Source organism: Oncorhynchus clarkii, unplaced genomic scaffold (assembly GCF_045791955.1).
Source record: "Oncorhynchus clarkii lewisi isolate Uvic-CL-2024 unplaced genomic scaffold, UVic_Ocla_1.0 unplaced_contig_7424_pilon_pilon, whole genome shotgun sequence".
NCBI lineage: Eukaryota > Metazoa > Chordata > Actinopteri > Salmoniformes > Salmonidae > Oncorhynchus > Oncorhynchus clarkii.
Window position 1 is genome coordinate 1 of NW_027259799.1, and position 23,166 is coordinate 23,166.

Sequence of the window (23,166 nt, forward strand, 5' to 3'; positions counted from 1 at the left end):
CTCTCTCTCTAATATGGTGACAACGATGTATCCTGTGTAGCGGTATACGGTTATGGTACGATGGATTAGCTTGGAGAGGTTTTTGCGGCTGGTCACAGACAGCTGTTTTGTTGTGCACTGAAGTCCACAAGCGAAGAGAAAAGGTGAGAGGAGGAGAGTGCGTAGATGGGAAAATGAATTCTACAACAAGCAAAGTAATGATGCTGTATGCGGCTGCTATGAAAGTGAACTGTGATCAGGGGTGTATTCATTCCGCCGATTCTGTTGCAAAATTGTTTCTTAAACAGATGCAAACGGAACGAAAGAGGGAGGGACCTACCTGCATTTTCCCAGTAGGAACTCTCTGTTTGGACTAATGATTACACCCCTGATCAGCTAGACACAGGCAAAAGTATGCAAGGCGGTATTGAAAGTGTCACTGTGCACCTACGTTATAAACTTTCATTTGTAGGTTGTAACAACCTCATGATGGGTATAGGGCAAATTAGAGTGTCATGTAGCAGCCTAAACCTATCGATGTTACATTGAACTGGATGAATGGAATATGAATGGCAGTCATTCAATATGATGTAATAGAAATAAGGCCATCCTCCCTAATCTTAAACTGCATTGACCGCCACTGATGTGGATGGAGCAACAGAATTGCAGGGTTGCTGAAAACGATGACATCCCACATTGGAGACTTTGGGAGTAGACGTGTCACTGACCTGAATAAGCCCTATCTATACTGACAGCTTACTCTCAGGCACTCAGAGTCGCACAATGTCAACTCAGCATTACTAGCGAGTCAGCCCTGTATTTTCAATCCATTAGTTCACTGGTAAACTGTTCACCATTCAGTATAATCATTGATTATCCTCCTAAAAATCTGCCTACTATAGCAACCAGCGCAAATATTGATTGACCCTCATTTAAGTAAGCGATCAACCTTAAAATAGATATATTTCCCACAACAATGATGTAGCCCGTCGTAGCTGCTTTCTAAATGGGGCGGCAGGGTAGCCTAGTGGTTACAGTGTTGGACCGGTAACCAGTAGGTTGCAAGTTCAAACCCCCGAGCTGACGTTCTGCCCCTGAACAGGCAGTTAACCCACTGTTCCTAGGCCGTCATTGAAAATAAGAATTTGTTCTTAACTGACTTGCCTGATTGAATTAAAAAATGCACCACTCCTCAATCAGGCTGCTTTAGATTTTGGACACTTGAGTCATAGTGACACTTTGTGACACCTCCGAGGCAGCCAAATCACTGAACCATCCTCTACCCTCCGTCCATCAGTCCCTGTGGGTTTTTTCCCCGTGCAGTACACTCTCTCTGATGGATCAATAACCACTTATATAACGGGCCTCGTGGTGCCGGTTTGGGCTGGAGATGGGATTCCAGCTGACTGGGAAATCGGATGCAGCTTTGGATGTGGAGGATGACCCACATTCTCTCCTCTCTTCCTCCTCCTCTGTCCTCACCAATTCCTCCCCCCTATGCCCTCCCCCAGCCACCACCACCCTCAACCCCCAGGCAAGCAGGGAGCTAGACGGCGTGAGCGAGAGAGAAACAGAGATAAAGAGAGATATGCAGGCAGCTTCAAGCAGAGTGGTTCAGGGCAGTACTGTGACAAGCCACGTCATGAAGGCAGGCAGGGGATATATAGATTGTTTTGTCAGTGGCTCATGGCATAACTGTTGGGACGTTCATGGAAAGAGCCCGGCCAGGGTGTCACCAGCCAGGCAGGGCCCTAGCTGCCACCTTGCCACACACACACACTTAGCATTAGTGGAAAGGGCATATGATAGGAAGCCACTACGAAGCATTGAATCTATCCTTCTCTCAGGGTCTCTGAATTATGAATGGAGGGTAACTTTATTGAAAAATGAGTTAGCTATGTAGCTGTACAGTAATACTGAGATGTGAGATGACCTTGATTATGATGTCACCAAGCCAAGTAGCTAGTGTTTCTACTTTGTTGTGCCTTCAGTATATACGCCTTCGTTTTGCCCCGCCCTGTGGAAAGGACATTTACAAAACATAAAGACAATTCTCTGTGTCCACTAACTCTCAGGGCTCAAAACATGCCAATGCAGCCCAGACAAATGTCCGTTTCACAGTAGATAATAAAATGATTTTCTTGCATTACTGCTGTATTCCATAAACGTTTATGTGTGTGGGGAATAAAGCACGGGACCATACTGTGTGTAGACCTTTTTTTATTTTAGAAAAACATGAACCAACCATCTACTCATAGTCAATACGTGACGGTCACAGCATCAATGAGGGCTCAGGGTTTCCCCTGTACAGTGACAGTCCCCTGAGGTAAAGCCTATCTTGGGAGAATGCCACCTCGGCCCGTCGGACCTACATTTACTATAAACTGATTAGGACCAGCATGTGTCCTGTTAGCGAGCCACTAGCACTATTGTAGCAGCACCTCCCCATTAAAGGCTTAATGAAGCCTTCATGAACTCTTTATAAAGCCTATAGATGTTTCTGAAATTGTTCATAAAGCACTCTGCTCTTTCAGCGGCACCCCATTGAAATACATTGTGAAGAAAAGTCATCTTTAATCAAGGTCCTGCGGAAACTGAAGCATGAAGCCAGCAGACTTTATAGACAGCCCTTTTGTTTTTAAGAGTGTTGTTTTTAAGAGTGAGTCCACAGCCAAGATCATACCGAACATGGAACGTAACTAACCACCTCAGAGACCAGACAAGTACTCATTGGGTAATAATCATGACTCAACCTGAGAGGAACCCTGACTTGTGTTCAGAGGTGCGACGAATCCTGACTTGTGTCCTGTCCGGGTTCAGAGGTGAGAGGAGATAGGGAATCAAAGAGAGGGAATGGTTCTGTCACGACTACAACACAAAGCATATATATTTTGAAGGAGGTATTTTGGTCAATACCTTTTCAAAGATGGAATGTTGCCAAGAGCCAAACCCCATCTTCAGACCATTTGCGTGCCTCTGATACAGACTGTGGGCATGGGCCTGTGTTGGATAGCATTTATAGCATAGAGAGGAACTGTATATGACACAGTTCAACTGTGAGACTGTGGGGCTGGGCTTGTTGCTGCGTCAGTTAGCCGCCCACTAGCGTCTAGCATAGCGGAACTGTATGACTCATCAGCATCTTGTGTTTCCAACTGCTATAAATAAACAATCATTCATTCCTGGAACATACTGACGATAGGAACCCCTCATCCTATGTCTCACTGGGACCTCATTCCACTCTATGGATTTCTAGGTACACCGCAATGCCTTTCTAAAGCCAACATGTGTGTTTGAAAAGTCCCTCTACTGCACTATAATCCACCCTTGAATTTGTATGTTTTGTTTCATATGCCCTCTATGCTACATGGTTAGTGCTACATTTACTGTATCTATGCCCTTCTCCTCAACGCTTTTCAGCCGCTGCACAGCTCGTCTGAAGGTCTATCTGGTCTCTTTATCAATCTCCCCCTGATGCCCACAGCTGGCATCAACAGGCTGGAGGGAAGAAGCAGACAGGAGGGAGAGAAGGAATGAGAAAGAGGGGGAGAGGAGGAGAGGAGTATGGCACGCAGGAGGGGACTGGGGAGAGGGGGGGGAATTGGATGTTGATGAGACAGAACGTATCCTAGGTTGGGGAGATAAGAGACACACACATACACACACACATACACACACATACACAGCGACTCACATACCTCCCCCTTGTGCACCCAATCCAGACTGTTCTGCCCTGCCCTGCCCTCTGCATTATTTTGGGGAAGATGAGCGGAAATGTGAAGGCCTGTGGAGGTTGCATGGGGACAAAGAGAAAGGCAGATGTCTGTCTGGATTTAAGGCATATTTATATGTATCTTTCTCTCCTTCTTTCTCTCTCATCAACTTCCTCTCCCATCTTCTCTCTATATTGCTCCCCCCGCCTTTTCATTTTCTCTGTCTCTGTCTATCTCCCCCTCTCTCTCTGCCCTCCCCTCCCCCCTCCAGCTTCCAACTGAGACTGAACACAGATCCAGGACAGCTCAGGACAGTTTGGGACAAGCAAGGAGACAAGGAGACAGGTGGGGAGGCAGAGAGACAGGCAGGGAGGCAGGGAGACAGGCGGGGAGGCAGGGAGACAGGCGGGGAGGCAGGGAGACAGGCAGGGAGACAGGCGGGGAGACAGGGAGACAAGGAGACAGGCGTGGAGGCAGGGCTGCAAGGCGCCAAGGGCACTGCACTATCCTCTGGAGGAGAATGAGGATCCCACTGATACAGTATGACAGCCTGACTTGGCAAAACTGTCTGGGGTTGGGTGCATTTGAGAGAGAGAGAGAGAGAGAGAGAGAGAGAGAGAGAGAGAGAGAGAGAGAGAGTGTGTGTGTGTGTGTGTGTGTGTGTGTGTGTGTGTGTGTGTGTGTGTGTGTGTGTGTGTGTGTGTGTGTGTGTGTGTGTGTGTGTGTGTGTGTGTGCGCGGTTTTGGTTTTACTATCTAGTCCTCAAAACGTGCCTGTCCCCACAAGGAAATGTATTTTATGGGTTAAGTTTAAGATTAGGGGTTAGGTTTAGGATTAGGGGTTAGGGTTAAGGTTAGGGTTTGGTTAAGAGTTAGGGTTAGGGAAATGGGATTTGTTTTGTCTGTGAGAGAGAAAGATTATTAATTATTTACTACCATTTTATATTATTATTTGCTATCATTTACAATTTTGTTACAATGTATATTGTATACATTGTTGCTTTGGCAATATTGACACAATGTTTTTCATGCCAATAAAGCAGCTTGAATTTGAGAAAGAGAGAGAGATTGTGCATATGAGGCGTGTTTGTAAAATAATGTTTGTGTCTGTGTGTGGAGATCAATTGAGAAACTAGCAGGTCATGTGCTGCTTTTCTCTTATGCAACACTGTGAAACGCCCAAACAAACAGGCCGACTAGAACAAGGCACAATCCTTACAGCACAGACATGTGTGTGTGTGTGTGTGTGTGTGTGTGTGTGTGTGTGTGTGTGTGTATGTGTATGTGTGTGTGCTCGTGCGAGAAAGCGTGTGCGTGCATGCCTGCCTGCATGTGTGTTCTTGACACAGCCCAATTCGTCATAGCATTCCTGGGAAGAGGGTGTTTCCACCCAAACACACGTTTGGTGGAAACAGGTGGCCCCAACCCTGTGTTCCTAGGGGCCGACCCATGCACGTCTGAAGTCTCCACAGTCAGCAGCCAAGTGCTCACAGATCACACTGCCTGGGTTACAGAATGCAAGGGAGTTCCACAATAAGAGAGACAGGGGGCGGGGGTGGAGTGAAAAAGCGAGATAAAGAGAGACAGAGAAAGAGAGGAAAAGGGAGAGGGAGAGAGGGGGGGAGGCGAGGGTAGTGTGTGTGTGTGTGTGAGAGAGAGAGAAAGAGAGAGAGACAGAGAGAGACAGAGAAAAGAGAGGGAGAAAGAGGTAAAGGGAGAGGGATAAAGAGGGTAGAGGGAGAGGGAGAGGGAGAAAGAGGGAGAGAGAAAAGAGAGAGGGAGAAAGAGGTAGAGGGAGAGAGAAAGAGAGAGAATGGGAAAGTGAGAGTGAGACAGAGCGACAGAGGGAGAGAGAGAGAGAGAGAGAGAGAGAGAGAGAGAGAGAGAGAGAGAGAGAGAGAGAAAGAGAGAGAGAGAGAGAGAGAGAGAAAAGAACTATGTGGACACCTGCTAGTTGAACATCTCATTCCAAAATCATTAATATGGTGTTGGTCAACCCTTTACTGCTATAACAGCCTCCACTCTTCTGGGAAGGCTTTCCAATAGATGTTGGAACATTCCTGCCTTGAATTGCTTCCATTCAGCTACACAAGTTTTAGTGAGGTCGGGCACTGATGTTGGGTGATTAGGCCTGGCTTGCAGTCGGCATTCCAATTCATCCCAAAGGTGTTTGATGGGGTTGTGTCAGGGCTCTGTGCAGGACAGTCAAGTTCTTCCACACCGATATCGAAAAACAATTTCTGTATGTACCTCACTTTTTGCACGAGGGCATTGTTATGCTGAAGCAGGAAAGGGCCTTCCCCAAACTGTTGCCACAAAGTTGGAAGCACAGAATCGTCTAGAATGTCATTATACGCAATAGCGTTAAGATTTCTAAATTTCTACCTAAGGGACCTAGCCCGAACCATGAAAACCGCCATAGATCATTATTCCTCCTCCACCAAACCTTACAGTTGGCACTATGTATTCGGGCAGGTAGCGTTCTCCTGGCATCTGCCAAACTCATATTTGAGGATGCCTAATATATAAAAACAAAGAGTCAGTGTTCTCATTAAACCACGCAGCATTTTGGAGTGTATATAACAGCCATTTTCAAGTCCATTCGGGTCATTTTTCATGTGGCTGACATGCGCTCATGATAAATAATGGTGTAAAAGCCTACAGTTTTCTTGACATTTTGTTTTAATTATCGTAAGAGTCTCATGTTTTACTAGAACGCCGTACCCCCACTATTTATTTTGCTGGGATGCCGGACCGGACCGGCTGACTTTCACCCCTGGCACTAAGAAACACCATTATGTGCAAGCTGGGTACCTAGCTGTCACATAGCATTAGTTCTCTCCTGTAGTGTCTGGCTACCCTCCCTTAGCTTCAGGCACAGGCGTTAACACACAAGTCCTTAATCCTGAACCTTAGTTTCACAGGAAACACATGATACTACAAGGACAAACACGAAATCCACAGAGCCTACAAACAGGAATTCATGTAGTAGCTAGCATAGAGAATAACAACGCTTTTCCTTGCAGATATCCTCACACCACACCCAATATGCACCTTAGCCATAGGCCTTTAACCCTTTACACTTGTGAGAATTGGCCTATATTTATTGGGGCTAAATTGAAAGGTTTCTTACAGAATAATTATGGAAAGCATATGCGTAACCATGGTAGCAATTGAAAGGGAACAGTTTGGAGATAATGTGGAAATGATTAGACTAAAGGTGAGGACACAACAGTTCACCTGACACAAGACTGAATCCAAACATTACACTGTTGATTTTTAGGTGCATTTTACATTTACTGTGCTTTTCCATGCATTTGTTGATAACTAAATCTACGATGGATACATTCAGCGACATGATAAGAATATTATTGGAACATTTGGGGTAGATTCAACATAAGACAAAAAAAATAAGAAGTGTTTGATTGAGAGGTCAAACTGGGGTCTCCAAGTGGTCACACACCTCTCCAATTGTACACAATCCAAACATTAGACAGTATCATGTTTGGAGTGTGCACAATTCCTAAGTAATTTCAATGCACTTTTATGACCTAAATATGTTTTTAAGCTCTCCTAGCTGTGCCAATGAGGAACTAGAGCAGAACACTTGTAGCTATTTGTTTGGAACACTGCCCTGCCTCCCCACCATCACACAATTACTGTTGTTGTTTGCAAAATCCAAAAACGGACCATTATAAATTGCAATTTGGGTCAGGTGGGCATAACTAGAAAGCTTGTTCTATTGCCGACATGACTAGCTAAATTATAAAATATGATCTTACAGTGTTAGACTTTCACAAGGCAATTCAGAGAAGCAGATTCGTAATTCTGGTGTGAATGGTATGAGTGCATTCAGATGCGTGGTCTGTGGAATATTTTCTTCCAAATACAACAAATATAGGCTCATTCTGTTCAGGACAACCCAGGATATAACGCCATGTCTAACTGTACATCAAACATAGTGATCATAAACTTTGACGCTGTATATGACATGAGTTGTATGATATGGAAATGTGAAGTGCACATGTGTGTTCGGCTTGCGTGTATGACATCAAAGCGGTGTTTATTATTAACGTCTCATTAACGTCGCACGGGGCAGTTCAGAAACGTCTGTCAGTCAAAACCCAGACAGAGACTTTTTTTTAAAACAATGTGCTGTGAAGCAGAGACACTGAGCTCTGACGTCATGTACAGTACATCATGTTATATCATAATGTACAGCCACTGCGTTCTAATTTATGCACTTATCAGTGTCCAAATCTGCAATTTTCAACCCATATACGAGTGTGAAGGGCTACCACAAAGGATCCAATGTGCTAGCTGGTTTTATTTTACCAGGCAAGTCAGTTAAGAACAAATTCTTATTTTCAATGACGGCCTAGGAACAGTGGGTTAACTGGCTGTTCAGGGGCAGAACGACAGATTTTGTACCTTGTCAGCTCGGGGATTTGAACTTGCAACCTTTCGGTTCAATGCTCTAACCACTAGGCTACCCTGCCACCCCACTATGTCATGTGTCTGCAGAGGAATGTGCTGAAGGCTAGTAGGCTACCAGAAATACATCACCATCACCAACTCACACATCACCATCACCAACTCACACATCACCATCACCAACTCACACATCACCATCACCAACTCACACATCACCATCACCAACTCACACATCACCATCACCAACTCACACATCACCATCACCACTGAGGAGAGGATGGGAGAGAGGGGGGGAGTGAGGGGGGAGGAGAGGATGGGGTGGGGTAAGGGTGGAAGGGTGAGGGTGGAGGAGAAGAGGAAGAGAGAAGAGGAGTAGGAGAGAGGAGGAGTGAGGGGTGAGGGTAGAGGAGAAAAGGAAGAGAGAAGAGGAGTAGGAGAGAGAAGGAGTGAGGGGTGAGGGTGGAGGAGAAGAGGAAGAGAGAAGAGGAGTAGGAGAGAGGAGGAGTGAGGGGTGAGGGTGGAGGAGAAGAGGAAGAGAGAAGAGGAGTAGGAGAGAGGAGGAGTGAGGGGTGAGGGTGGAGGAGAAGAGGAGTAAGAGAGAGGAGGAGTGAGGGGTGAGGGTAGAGGAGAAGAGGAGTAGGAGAGAGGAGGAGTGAGGGGTGAGGGTAGAGGAGAAGAGGAGAAGAGGAGTAGGAGAGAGGAGGAGTGAGGGGTGAGGGTGGAGAAGAAGATGAGTAGGAGAGAGGAGGTGCAACAGGATTGAAAAAGCTCCAGATGAGCAGATGTTTTTACTGACGATCTGACTGTTGTGAGATTTTTGTGTTTATTGATGTTTTTCAGAGAGCACTGCCAAAGCTGGCAGTCATAGACTCTTAGAAGTTTATGCAGCTGCACTTATTGGCATGTAAGGGCAACATATTGGATTAGAGAAGAGACTCGGAATCCAAGCTACTTCGGATAGGCCAAGCTGTTCTTCATCACTGCAAATGAGAACAGTAAGAGAGTGACCCAAAGTGATTGGTGTCAAATTCACTGGTCCCTGTGAAATAGCACACATTATACACATTATTAATCTGACTTGAGCGTGGACATAGGCTGAATACTGGATATAACTACAAGTCCACAATGTCCCCTCTGCATACATATTGTATATTGGATTAATAAGTACAGTACAGTATATGAACTCATGACTTTATTGATTTGATTTAATATGCATAATTATGTGCATTTCTGTCACAAAATAAATGTATCACTTCCCTGATTAGATTTTCTTGTGACTGTGCAGATATCTTTTTAAACCAGGGCTATATCTGGCCTCAATGTGCTGTGCTCCAGTTTCCCAGCCAAATGCAGCAGAGATATAGCTGCGTCATTGTGTCTGTTAGGCAGTCTCTCAGAGAGAGAGGGGGAGACAGAGAGAGAGACAGAGAGAGAGACAGAGACAGAAAGAGAGAGACAGAAAGACAGAGAGAGACACAGAGAGAGAGAGAGCGAGAGAGAGAGAGAGAGAGAGAGAGAGAGAGAGAGAGAGAAAATCCCCCATTCAGAAGCCATGCCAGTGCTGCCACATTCTTCATGAGGTCATTGTGATGGGTAAATAGATCAGACGATAACGCCAAGGTAAGAGCATCATTAGAAATGTAGGTCATGCAGACAGGTCATAGCGGAGCCATAAAGGCTTCACATGGCTCTGCTCTGGTTGTTAAGCGATATGCCCTTCACACATGTTCTCATATGCATACGGGTGGAAATGTATACTGTATTAATGTTGCTGTTGTTTTATGTTTGTTATTCAGACTCGGTTTTTGAATTATATCATAGTTAGTCCTTGAATTATTCCAATAATGTATTTGTTTCATTGAGTGCATTATAAAATGTGTAAAAAGTGACTGGCAGCATTTTGTAACATTCCTTAAAAAGGTATCATGTGAAAATCAAGATAGATTCATGTGAAGCTGTGGTGCTCTATGTATCCATGAATCACAACATAGCTTATATTCAAGGCTGTATTAGTGGCTATCTAGCCTTTTTATGGGCTCCCGAGTGGCACAGCAGTCAAAGGCACTGCATCTCAGTGCTAGAGGCGTCACTCCAGACCCTAGTTTGATTCCAGGCTGATTTGGAGTCCTATAGGGTTGCACACAATTGGCCCAGCATCGCCCAGTTAGGGGTTGGCTGGGGTAGGCCGTCAAATTAGCATTTGTTGTTAACTGAATTTTCTAGTTAAATAAAGGTTAAAAAAATATAGATATATTCTCCAGAGTATTTGGTTTTTCAAAACTGGTGGAATGTCACTTGCACCCAATAGCCACAAGATGGCAATCCTCACCTTAGTGAAATATTACAGTACGTCAACAAAGCACTAGCCTCTTAGTCATCAAACAAATCCATTATAATATCCTCTGTATTCTACAGGTTCTCTCACTGACCTATGAATATATCTTGATCATATCAAGGGACTCGGTCATTAGAAGCTATGAACGCTAATGCAATATCAATCAATGCAAATTCAATTGGACAGACGCGGACATTGGGTCTGGAATTCAATAAGCAACGTGTTAACGGCCAATTCAATGTTAACAACTTCATTGGGCCAAGAGACTGAGAGGCCTGGTGGTTATTGTTTCTGTCGCCCCTATGTCTGTCTGCTCTAGTTCACATTTCACTAAATGAAAATGAACAACAAAAGAATGAGCATTCTAGGCAGGCTGCTTCGGCTCATTGTCATTTGTAGAACCAGAAAGACTGTTGTAACAAATAACAGTGGCTATGTTCCGTGCTGAAGTTGTCTGGGCCCTGGGATCATATGTAATAGCTGTATTTACATGGTAGTTACAGTGTCATTACAATGTCGGTGCAAATTGATACATTAAAACAATAAGGCCTGTTTGCATACTGTGATGCAGAGGTTTACAAAAGTGGAGCGATCGTAGACTACACCTATGGCCCTGGTACAATAAGGTAGGATTACAGACACGGCTTTAGTAATCCTGGAGTCGTGGCACCAAGGATGGGTAGTGTATTTTGTAAAGGGTCAGGGCTTGATGCTAACTGTAGAGTTGGCTCTGTGGTCCAGCAGTAGCAGCTGTCTGTGGGGATGAGGATCTGTAGGAACACACCGTGGAGAGATATCTAATCAGATCACACGGTCACACACAGACACACACACACGTATGCACACACAAATACACACCACACACGAATACACACCACAAACATACAGACAGACAGACAGATAGACAGACACACACACACACACACACACACACACACACACACACAGACAGTGGTATCGCTCTGGGCATAGAGCTATTTTAGGAGACGTCTAAATGGAAAACTCTCCATGTGTTTGATGAATCCTCAGAGAAACAGAACTCTACTGTACATAGTCACAAAGTTCTAAGTATGACACATACAGTATTGTACATAAAGTTCCACATACAGTAACTGAAGACTGTTAAATTGATACAACGTTACACAACATTACTGTAATTATGTCTGGACAGAAGATAACAGTATGTGAGCAACATGAAATCCTTCCATGATACAGTCCCTCTTTTTATTTTATCACATCGTTCCTTCACAATGATTCAGATCATTTAACACGTTTAACACACGTTTAACATTGTTTAGAAAACTACAGGAAAATCATCATGTCACTAACAGCGCTAATTCAAAGTTGCAGATTGCAGCTACATTCAATGTACCCCAGTCAGAATTTGAATTACAACATGTGTGAAAAGCCACAAACCCAACTGGTTCCACCCAGTTCAGCAAAACATCACCATATCATTACACATAGTTTCCCCATGAATCTGATGGTCTCATCAGAGAAATACTGGCAGTCCAGTGTCCAGACGGGCATTTTTGGACAGTCATTGGGCAGAGGCACACGCACACCCACACACACGCACACGCACACACACGCACACACACACAGGCTTTTCTGGTTACACGTAGTGTCTTTTGGAGTGTTCATCCGTACATTCTGAGTGTGTGTGTGTGTGTGTGTGTGTGTGTGCGTGCGTGCGTGTGTGTGTCAATGAAACCATGTTCCTTCAATTACCCAGGTGACTGCTGCACACAGATTAATATTCAGCCATTAAATGCAAAGCTTTCTTTTGCTGCAGATACAATCCCTTATCATCCATAATATAAATCCCTTATCATCCATAATATCAATCCCTTATCATCCATAATATAAATCCCTTATCATCCATAATATAAATCCCTTATCATCCATAATATAAATCCCTTATCATCCATAATATAAATCCCCTATCACCCATAACATAAATCCCTTATCATCCATAACATCAATCCCTTATCATCCATAATGCTGTTCATCGACTACAGCTCGGCATTCAACACCATAGTACCCTCCAAGCTCGTCATCAAGCTCGAGACCCTGGGTCTCGACCCCGCCCTGTGCAACTGGGTACTGGACTTCCTGACGGGCCGCCCCCAGGTGGTGAGGGTAGGCAACAACATCTCCTCCCCGCTGATCCTCAACACTGGGGCCCCACAAGGTTGCGTTCTGAGCCCTCTCCTGTACTCCCTGTTCACCCACGACTGCGTGGCCACGCACGCCTCCAACTCAATCATCAAGTTTGCGGACGACACAACAGTGGTAGGCTTGATTACCAACAACGATGAGACGGCCTACAGGGAGGAGGTGAGGGCCCTCGGAGTGTGGTGTCAGGAAAACAACCTCACACTCAACGTCAACAAAACTAAGGAGATGATTGTGGACTTCAGGAAACAGCAGAGGGAACACCCCCCTATCCACATCGATGGAACAGTAGTGGAGAGGGTAGCAAGTTTTAAGTTCCTCGGCATACACATCACAGACAAACTGAATTGGTCCACTCACACAGACAGCATCGTGAAGAAGGCGCAGCAGCGCCTCTTCAACCTCAGGAGGCTGAAGAAATTCGGCTTGTCACCAAAAGCACTCACAAACTTCTACAGATGCACAATCGAGAGCATCCTGGCGGGCTGTATCACCGCCTGGTATGGCAACTGCACCGCCCTCAACCGTAAGGCTCTCCAGAGGGTAGTGAGGTCTGCACAACGCATCACCGGGGGCAAACTACCTGCCCTCCAGGACACCTACACCACCCGATGTCACAGGAAGGCCATAAAGATCATCAAGGACATCAACCACCCGAGCCACTGCCTGTTCACCCCGCTATCATCCAGAAGGCGAGGTCAGTACAGGTGCATCAAAGCTGGGACCGAGAGACTGAAAAACAGCTTCTATCTCAAGGCCATCAGACTGTTAAACAGCCACCACTAACACTGAGTGGCTGCTGCCAACACACTGACACTGACTCAACTCCAGCCACTTTAATAATGGGAATTGATGGGAAATGATGTAAATATATCACTAGCCACTTTAAACAATGCTACCTTATATAAATGTTACTTACCCTACATTATTCATCTCATACGCATACGTATATACTGTACTCTATATCATCGACGGTATCCTTATGTAATACATGTATCACTAGCCACTTTATACTATACTATGCCACTTTGTTTACATACTCATCTCATTTGTACATACTGTACCCGATACCATCTACTGTATCTTGCCTATGCTGCTCTGTACCATCACTCATTCATATATCCTTATGTACATATTCTTTATCCCCTTACACTGTGTACAAGACAGTAGTTTTGGAATTGTTAGTTAGATTACTTGTTATTACTGCATTGTCGGAACTAGAAGCACAAGCATTTCGCTACACTCGCATTAACATCTGCTAACCATGTGTATGTGACAAATAAAATTTGATTTGATTTGATTTGATTTGATAATATAAATCCCTTATCATCCAAAATATCAATCCATTATCTCCCATAATATAAATCCCTTATCATCCATAATATAAATCCCTTATCATCCATAATATAAATCCCTTATCATCCATAATATAAATCCCTTATCATCCATAATATCAATCCCTTATCATCCATAATATAAATCCCTTATCATCCATAATATAAATCCCTTTTCATCCATAATATCCAATATCATCACCCCAGCTCATCGTGTATAAGACCTCTGCCAGTTGTAGATAGTGTGTATATTATGTGAGCATGCAGGCAGCCTCCTACAGCTACTGACACTACGATGTCTGAAGACTTTGCCCTGGCTGCTACCCCCCAGGCCCCTCCGTCTGGCAGCCTGCTTAGCCCTCTCCTCTGCCGCAATGAAGTCCGTGGTGGCTCTAAAGAACTCCAGCAGGGCCCGGTGGCTCCAGCTAGTCCCAGGTGTCCCTCCAAAGGTCCCTCCCCCAGAGAAAGCACTCCCTTCCTGGGTGTTAAAGCCACAGTGTCCCCCCCTGGTGGTCAGCAGCAGGAAGAAGTGGGGGTTGCTCTCGAAGAGTTCCAGGGGTAGGGTAGACTGGGGGTCTCCTCTGATAGGGTCATCCTGAGCACAGACACTCAGAACGGGGATGGCGACTTCGTCTACGTCCCGGAGGGGTTCATTGCGTTCCCAGTAGGCCTCCCAGGCTCCACCACTGCTGCTGCTGGTGCCCCCTGCTAGGGCCGGGTCTCCTTTAGGTCCTGGCTGCTGGCAGAACAACACCTCCTCCAGGCCACGCATGGAACAGCTGGAGAAAAGGGCATCGGTGTGCACTGTCTCACCCAGCACTGTCCTGTACCTAGATATACCCAGACAAGGACACACACACACACACACACACACACACACACACACACACACAACACCCACACACAGCCACACACACAAAAAAAGTACAATCAGTAATTCAATCTAGAAGAGCTGCATGGCTCTATAACATCCTTGTTAGCATTGATTGTGAAACCACAAGTTGGGTCCCGATGCCCTGCTAGATCAATAGCACGGTGGGCAGCGGTTGCCATGGTAAAGGTATTGTATTTTAATCAAATCCTGTAATATCAGGGTATGTGACATTATTCCCTTTCTTCTCCTCTTCTCAATCAGGTTTCTCTCTTTCTCTCTCCGCCCTCTGCTCGCCCTCCATCCCACCCTACCCTGTTTGTTTGTTTGTTTGTTCCTCCCTCCCTCCCTCCCCTCTCACATTCTCCCCTCTCACTCACTCCCTCCCTCCCCTCTCCCTCCATCTCCCCTCCATTCCTCTCCTCCCCTCTCCTCCCCTCTACATCCCTCTCCTCTCCCTCGCCATCCCTCTCCTCTCCCTCTCCTCTCCATTCCTCTCCATCCCTCTCCTCTCCCTCTCCATCCTCTCCTCTCCCTCTCATCCCTCTCCTCTCCCTCTCCCTCTCCATTCCTCTCCTCCCCTCTCCATCCCTCTACTCTCCCCTCCATTCCTCTCCTCCACTCTCCATCCCTCTCCTCTCCATCCCTCTCCCTCTCCATTCCTCTCCTCCCCTCTCCTCTCCCTCTCCATCCCTCTCCTCTCCCTCTCATCCCTCTCCTCTCCCTCTCCATCCCTCTCCTCTCCTCTCCCTCTCATCCCTCTCCTCTCCCTCTCCATCCCTCTCCTCTCCCTCTCATCCCTCTCCTCTCCCTCTCCATCCCTCTCCTCTCCTCTCCCTCTCATCCCTCTCCTCTCCCTCTCCACCCCCTCTCCATACCTCTCCTCTCCCTCTCCATACCTCTCCTCCCCTCTCCTCTCCCTCTCCATCCCTCTCCTCTCCATCTCCATCCCTCACCTGTTGAGGCATATCTTCTGGTATGTCACCAGAGCCCAGTGTAGGGGCCAGATGGGTCCTTTCTCAAACCAGCTCTGGCAGCGGAACACTGGCGAGAGGCAAGCGGCGGCCGTCACGTAGCTGGATGAACCACACTCTCCCAGGTAGGAGAGGAGGAGGCCGGACCCTGTGCTCTCGCTCACCGCGTACAGCCGGCTCACGGGCTGCCTGTAGCGCATGTAGCGCACAGCCTCGCGTAGGTCCCCTGGGTCGCCAAACTGCTGCAGCTTGACGGTGCTGAGGGGGGTGGCGTTGTGGCTGCGCCGGTTAAACACCACAGGGAGGTAGCCGTGGGACAACGCCACCTCACAGAGCTGAAGGACAGGAAACAGAACATCATGTAATTCATGACAATATAGACCTTTATTGAATTGAAGTGACATAGCGGTGAGGTCCAATCAATCATTGGTTCACCTCACTACAGGATGAACTGTGACATCATCAAATGGGGACACAGTGGTCAGTGTGAGCTCACATAGTGTTTGGTCAATGTAAAAGCACTATTTAAATCCATTAATGCATGACTGACTAAGAACTGTGAGGTCAGAATATGATAGGTCTTTGGAAAAGCCCTACATAAATCTAATCCAACATTGAATGTTTCAACTGACCATGAACTGTAACAACACCAACACAGGCTGCATCTGAAATTGCCTCCTATTCCCTATCAAAAGTAATGCACTTTATAGGGAATAGGGTGCCATTTCCAACACACCCACAGAGTATGAATGAACAGCTTCACAGAGCTATAAGAAGACAATGATTAGAGAGACTAGCGAGACCAAGAGGAGGTGTAACAGATCACTGCACATTTACAGAGCTGAGAAACCTGCAAGAGCACTTAAACCTGGATATCATCCGTTCTCTCTTCTTAAACCTGGATATCATCCTTTCTCTCTTCCTAAACCTGGATATCATCCTTTCTCTCTTCCTAAACCTGGATATCATCCTTTCTCTCTTCCTAAACCTGGATATCATCCGTTCTCTCTTCCTAAACCTGGATATCATCCGTTCTCTCTTCCTAAACCTGGATATCATCCGTTCTCTCTTCCTAAACCTGGATATCATCCGTTCTCTCTTCCTAAACCTGGATATCATCCGTTCTCTCTTCCTAAACCTGGATATCATCCGTTCTCTCTTCCTAAACCTGGATATCATCCGTTCTCTCTTCCTAAACCTGGATATCATCCGTTCTCTCTTCCTAAACCTGGATATCATCCGTTCTCTCTTCCTAAACCTGGATATCATCCGTTCTCTCTTCCTAAACCTGGATATCATCCGTTCTCTCTTCTTAAACCTGGATATCATCCGTTCTCTCTTCTTAAACCTGGATATCATCCGTTCTCTCTTCTTAAACCTGGATATCATTCTCTCTCTCTCTCTCTCTCTCTCTCTCTCTCACACTACTATAGTGGATCACAGTAGTATTAATGTGGCTACACTATTTCATTGAAGTACAGCTGTTTTCCAACATAAGGATGATGAGGTATAAAGCAGGTTAACTTTGCTTCATTCCTCCATTTGTTTTCCCTCTGGACGATGCTGCCAGTGTCGAGCCAATGAGGAATTCTTGTCACAGAGACTCGAGAAACCCGGAAGCATGCACACGCCCACACACACACAAACTCATGCCTGTACAGTCGCAGACACACACCTACACACCTACAGTACATCCTGCCACACACACTCCTACACATGAGTCTGCAACACATAACACATTTACAGACTGCCACATTCTTCAGATTAATTATGTCAAACTCTCACAAACTGCCTCAAATATTCAACATTCAGCATGAAAACAGCTCTTTGAACAAGACCAAAGGGATTTGTCTCTGACTGACCAACCGCAGAAATGACATCATCACTGTCATAACACAACTGTTAAATGCAAAGGCAAAGTCATCATACTGGAAGGGTATCACAGTCAAGTCATCATACTGGAGGGGTATCACAGTCAAGTCATCATACTGGAGGGGTATCACAGTCAAGTCATCATACTGGAGGGGTATCACAGTCAAGTCATCATACTGGAGGGTATCACAGTCAAGTCATCATACTGGAGGGGTATCACAGTCAAGTCATCATACTGGAAGGGTATCACAGTCAAGTCATCATACTGGAGGGTATCACAGTCAAGTCATCATACTGGAGGGTATCACAGTCAAGTCATCATACTGGAAGGGTATCACAGTCAAGTCATCATACTGGAGGGGTATCACAGTCAAGTCATCATACTGGAGGGGGATCACAGTCAAGTCATCATACTGGAGGGGTATCACAGTCGTCATCATACTGGAGGGGTATCACAGTCAAGTCATCATACTGGAGGGGTATCACAGTCAAGTCATCATACTGGAGGGGTATCACAGTCAAGTCATCATACTGGAGGGTATCACAGTCAAGTCATCATACTGGAGGGGTATCACAGTCAAGTCATCATACTGGAGGGGTATCACAGTCAAGTCATCATACTGGAGGGGTATCACAGTCAAGTCATCATACTGGAGGGTATCACAGTCAAGTCATCATACTGGAGGGGTATCGCAGTCAAGTCATCATACTGGAGGGGTATCACAGTCAAGTCATCATACTGGAGGGGTATCACAGTCACATCATCATACTGGAAGGGTATCACAGTCAAGTTCATCATACTGGAGGGGTATCACAGTCAAGTCATCATACTGGAGGGGGATCACAGTCAAGTCATCATACTGGAAGGGTATCACAGTCAAGTTCGTCATACTGGAGGGGTTTCACAGTCAAGTCATCATACTGGAGGGGTATCACAGTCAAGTCATCATGCTGGAGGGGTATCACAGTCAAGTTCATCATACTGGAGGGGTATCACAGTCACATCATACTGGAGGGGTATCACCGTCAAGTTCATCATACTGGAGGGGTATCACAGTCACATCATACTGGAGGGGTATCACAGTCACATCATACTGGAGGGGTATCACCGTCAAGTTCATCATACTGGAGGGGTATCACAGTCACATCATACTGGAGGGGTATCACAGTCACATCATACTGGAGGGGTATCACCGTCAAGTTCATCATACTGGAGGGGTATCACAGTCACATCATACTGGAGGGGTATCACAGTCACATCATACTGGAGGGGTATCACCGTCAAGTTCATCATACTGGAGGGGTATCACAGTCACATCATACTGGAGGGGTATCACAGTCACATCATACTGGAGGGGTATCACAGTCACATCATACTGGAGGGGTATCACAGTCACATCATACTGGAGGGGTATCACAGTCAAGTCATCATACTGGAGGGGTTTCACAGTCAAGTTCATCATACTGGAGGGGTATCACCGTCAAGTTCATCATACTGGAGGGGTATCACAGTCAAGTCATCATACTGGAGGGGTATCGCAGTCAAGTCATCATACTGGAGGGGTATCACAGTCAAGTCATCATACTGGAGGGGTATCACAGTCAAGTTCATCATACTGGAGGGGTATCACAGTCAAGTCATCATACTGGAGGGGGATCACAGTCAAGTCATCATACTGGAAGGGTATCACAGTCAAGTTCGTCATACTGGAGGGGTTTCACAGTCAAGTCATCATACTGGAGGGGTATCACAGTCAAGTCATCATGCTGGAGGGGTATCACAGTCAAGTTCATCATACTGGAGGGGTATCACAGTCACATCATACTGGAGGGGTATCACCGTCAAGTTCATCATACTGGAGGGGTATCACAGTCACATCATACTGGAGGGGTATCACAGTCACATCATACTGGAGGGGTATCACCGTCAAGTTCATCATACTGGAGGGGTATCACAGTCACATCATACTGGAGGGGTATCACAGTCACATCATACTGGAGGGGTATCACCGTCAAGTTCATCATACTGGAGGGGTATCACAGTCACATCATACTGGAGGGGTATCACAGTCACATCATACTGGAGGGGTATCACCGTCAAGTTCATCATACTGGAGGGGTATCGCAGTCACATCATACTGGAGGGGTATCACAGTCACATCATACTGGAGGGGTATCACAGTCACATCATACTGGAGGGGTATCACAGTCACATCATACTGGAGGGGTATCACAGTCACATCATACTGGAGGGGTATCACAGTCACATCATACTGGAGGGGTATCACAGTCACATCATACTGGAGGGGTATCACAGTCACATCATACTGGAGGGGTATCACAGTCAAGTCATCATACTGGAGGGGTATCACAGTCACATCATACTGGAGGGGTATCACAGTCACATCATACTGGAGGGGTATCACAGTCACATCATACTGGAGGGGTATCACAGTCACATCATACTGGAGGGGTATCACAGTCACATCATACTGGAGGGGTATCACAGTCACATCATACTGGAGGGGTATCACAGTCACATCATACTGGAGGGGTATCACAGTCACATCATACTGGAGGGGTATCACAGTCACATCATACTGGAGGGGTATCACAGTCACATCATACTGGAGGGGTATCACAGTCACATCATACTGGAGGGGTATCACAGTCAAGTTCATCATACTGGAGGGGTATCACAGTCACATCATACTGGAGGGGTATCACAGTCAAGTTCATCATCTGCATTCCTATTTTGATTGATTAAATGCTTATAGCAACTTACTCATCAGTGCAACAATGCGTGAGCTAACACAGAACTAGGGCTTCTGCCATGTTGAAAGACTGGGTTCATTTTGAACAACGCACAGAATGTGTGTTTTATGAACCAGGCATTTGTCTAGCTCCGAATTACCATAGTTCAGTCTTACTCACTGGCTTGACTAATTAATAAATGTGTAGTAAACAGTATGGTGTTCTGTGTCTGGACACCAGGCTGTAAAATCCACACTCAGACGTGAGCTCACCTTTGGCTCTACGTCTGACCTTAAAGAGAGCATACAGGAGTCATGGGACCCGTTTCACTCCACAATGTTGTTCGCTCCCTTCTCTCAGTCCCCTCTCCCTGTCTCTTCTTATCCTCTCTCTCTCTTCCTCTCCCTGTCTCTTCTTATCCTCTCTCTCTCTCTCTTCCTCTCCCTGTCTCTTCTTATCCTCTCTCTCTCTTCCTCTCCCTGTCTCTTCTTATCCTCTCTCTCTCTCTCTCTCTTCCTCTCCCTGTCTCTTTTTATCCTCTCTCTCTCCTCCTCTCCCTGTCTCTCCTTATCCTCTCTCTCTCTCCTCCTCTCCCTGTCTCTCCTTATCCTCGCTCTCTCTCTTCCTCTCCCTGTCTCTTCTTATCCTCTCTCTCACTCAACTTCTCTCCCTCTCAATTCAATTCAAGGGCTTTATTGGCATGGGAAACATGTGTTAACATTGCCAAAGCAAGTGAGGTAGACAACATACAAAGTGAATATATAAAGTGAAAAACAACAAAAATTAACAGTAAACATTACACATACAGAGGTTCCTCTCTCTCTCTCTCTCTCTCTCAACTTCTCTCCCTCTCTCTCTCTCGCTCTCTCTCTCTTCCTCTCCCTATCCCTTCTTATTCTCTCCCTCTCTCTCTCTCAACTTCTCTCCCTGTCCCTTCTTATTCTCTCCCTCTCTTTCTCTCTCCTCTCACTGTCTCTTCTTATCCCCTCTCTCTCTCTCTCTCTCTCTCTCAACTTCTCTCCCTCTCTCTTTCTCTCTCTCTCTCTCTCTCTCTCTCTCGCTTCCTCTCCCTGTCTCTTATTATCCCCTCTCTCTCTCTCCCGCTCTCCTCTCCCAAACTCTTCTTATCTGCTTTCTCCCTCTCCTTCTCTCTCTCCCTCATTCTTTCTTTCCGACACACACACACACACACACACACACACACACACACACACACACACACACACACACACACACACACACACACACACACACACACACACACACACACACACACACACACACACACACACACACACACACTTGGAGCTGACCCATTAAGACAAAATAAAAAAATATTCAAACAGAATTGGCCCTTTACTCACTCTCTCTTTCTTCCTTTCATCCGATCACACTCTCTCACTCTGATGCTCTCTGGGTCTCTCAGGAAAAAGGAAAGTCACATCTGACGTAAGTCGCTTTTAGTTCAATCTTTCTTCCCATATCCTAATCTATCTCCCACCTATCCCACGCTCTCTTTCTTTCCCCATCTCCGAAGGCTACAGACATAAAAATCACTCACTTTAACTTTTATTTTGAATTCCTTTTCTTCTTGGCCATGTTCTGTTATAATCTCCACCCGGCACAGCCAGATGAGGACTGGCCACCCCTTATAGCCTGGTTCCTCTCTAGGTTTCTTCCTAGGTTCTGGCCTATTTCTCCAATTCTCCCTCTCGTATCTCTCATTCTCCCTATTTCTACCTCTCCACCTTCCATCTCTTCCTCTCTCATCTCCCTAGGCTACAATCATTCACTTAAACCTTAAACATAATTCCCTTTTTTCTGATGATTGCTGACAGGCTGTTTATAGTGAACCAGCGCCTATGAATGCTCCCATTGTTGACAGACTAGGCTAGTAGGGGGTGCTGGCGGTCAAGGTAGTGACTTATTGTTGACAGACTAGGCTAGTAGGGGGTGCTGGCGGTCAAGGTAGTGACTTATTGTTGACAGACTAGGCTAGTAGGGGGTGCTGGTGGTCAAGGTAGTGACTTATTGTTGACAGACTAGGCTAGTAGGGGGTGCTGGCGGTCAAGGTAGTGACTTATTGTTGACAGACTAGGCTAGTAGGGGGTGCTGGCAGTCAAGGTAGTGACTTATTGTTGACAGACTAGGCTAGTAGGGGGTGCTGGCAGTCAAGGTAGTGACTTATTGTTGACAGACTAGGCTAGTAGGGGGTGCTGGTGGTCAAGGTAGTGACTTATTGTTGACAGACTAGGCTAGTAGGGGGTGCTGGCGGTCAAGGTAGTGACTTATTGTTGACAGACTAGGCTAGTAGGGGGTGCTGGTAGTCAAGGTAGTGACTTATTGTTGACAGACTAGGCTAGTAGGGGGTGCTGGCAGTCAAGGTAGTGACTTATTGTTGACAGACTAGGCTAGTAGGGGGTGCTGGCAGTCAAGGTAGTGACTTATTGTTGACAGACTAGGCTAGTAGGGGGTGATGGCGGTCAAGGTAGTGACTTATTGTTGACAGACTAGGCTAGTAGGGGGTGCTGGCGGTCAAGGTAGTGACTTATTGTTGACAGACTAGGCTAGTACGGGGTGCTGGGAGTCAAGGTAGTGACTTATTGTTGACAGACTAGGCTAGTAGGGGGTGCTGGCAGTCAAGGTAGGAACTTATTGTTGACAGACTAGGCTAGTGGGGGGTGCTGGGACTCAATGTAGTGACTTATTGTTGACAGACTAGG

General features: G+C 46.1%; 1 protein-coding gene across 1 annotated transcript; it reads right to left on the reverse strand.

Annotated features, from left to right (window-relative positions):
- Positions 1 to 14,010: 14,010 nt before the first annotated feature.
- Positions 14,011 to 16,359, reverse strand: LOC139400863 (protein ABHD15-like). The gene is made up of 2 exons (XM_071145452.1): positions 15,800 to 16,359; positions 14,011 to 14,802 (listed from the first exon to the last, which is right to left on the reverse strand). Exons 1-2 carry the CDS (start codon positions 16,219 to 16,221, stop codon positions 14,181 to 14,183), a joined length of 1,044 nt encoding a protein of 347 aa, XP_071001553.1. The 5' UTR covers positions 16,222 to 16,359; the 3' UTR covers positions 14,011 to 14,180.
- Positions 16,360 to 23,166: the final 6,807 nt, after the last annotated feature.

Bases quoted from the DNA above. Each gene is read 5' to 3' on its own strand.
- LOC139400863 (XM_071145452.1), bottom strand. From the start codon at position 16,221: ATGTCACTTCAATTCAATAAAGGTCTATATTGTCATGAATTACATGAT. The intron at 14,803-15,799 runs GTGAGGGATGGA...GGGTATATCTAG, and splicing joins CAGAAGATATGCCTCAACAG to GTACAGGACAGTGCTGGGTG.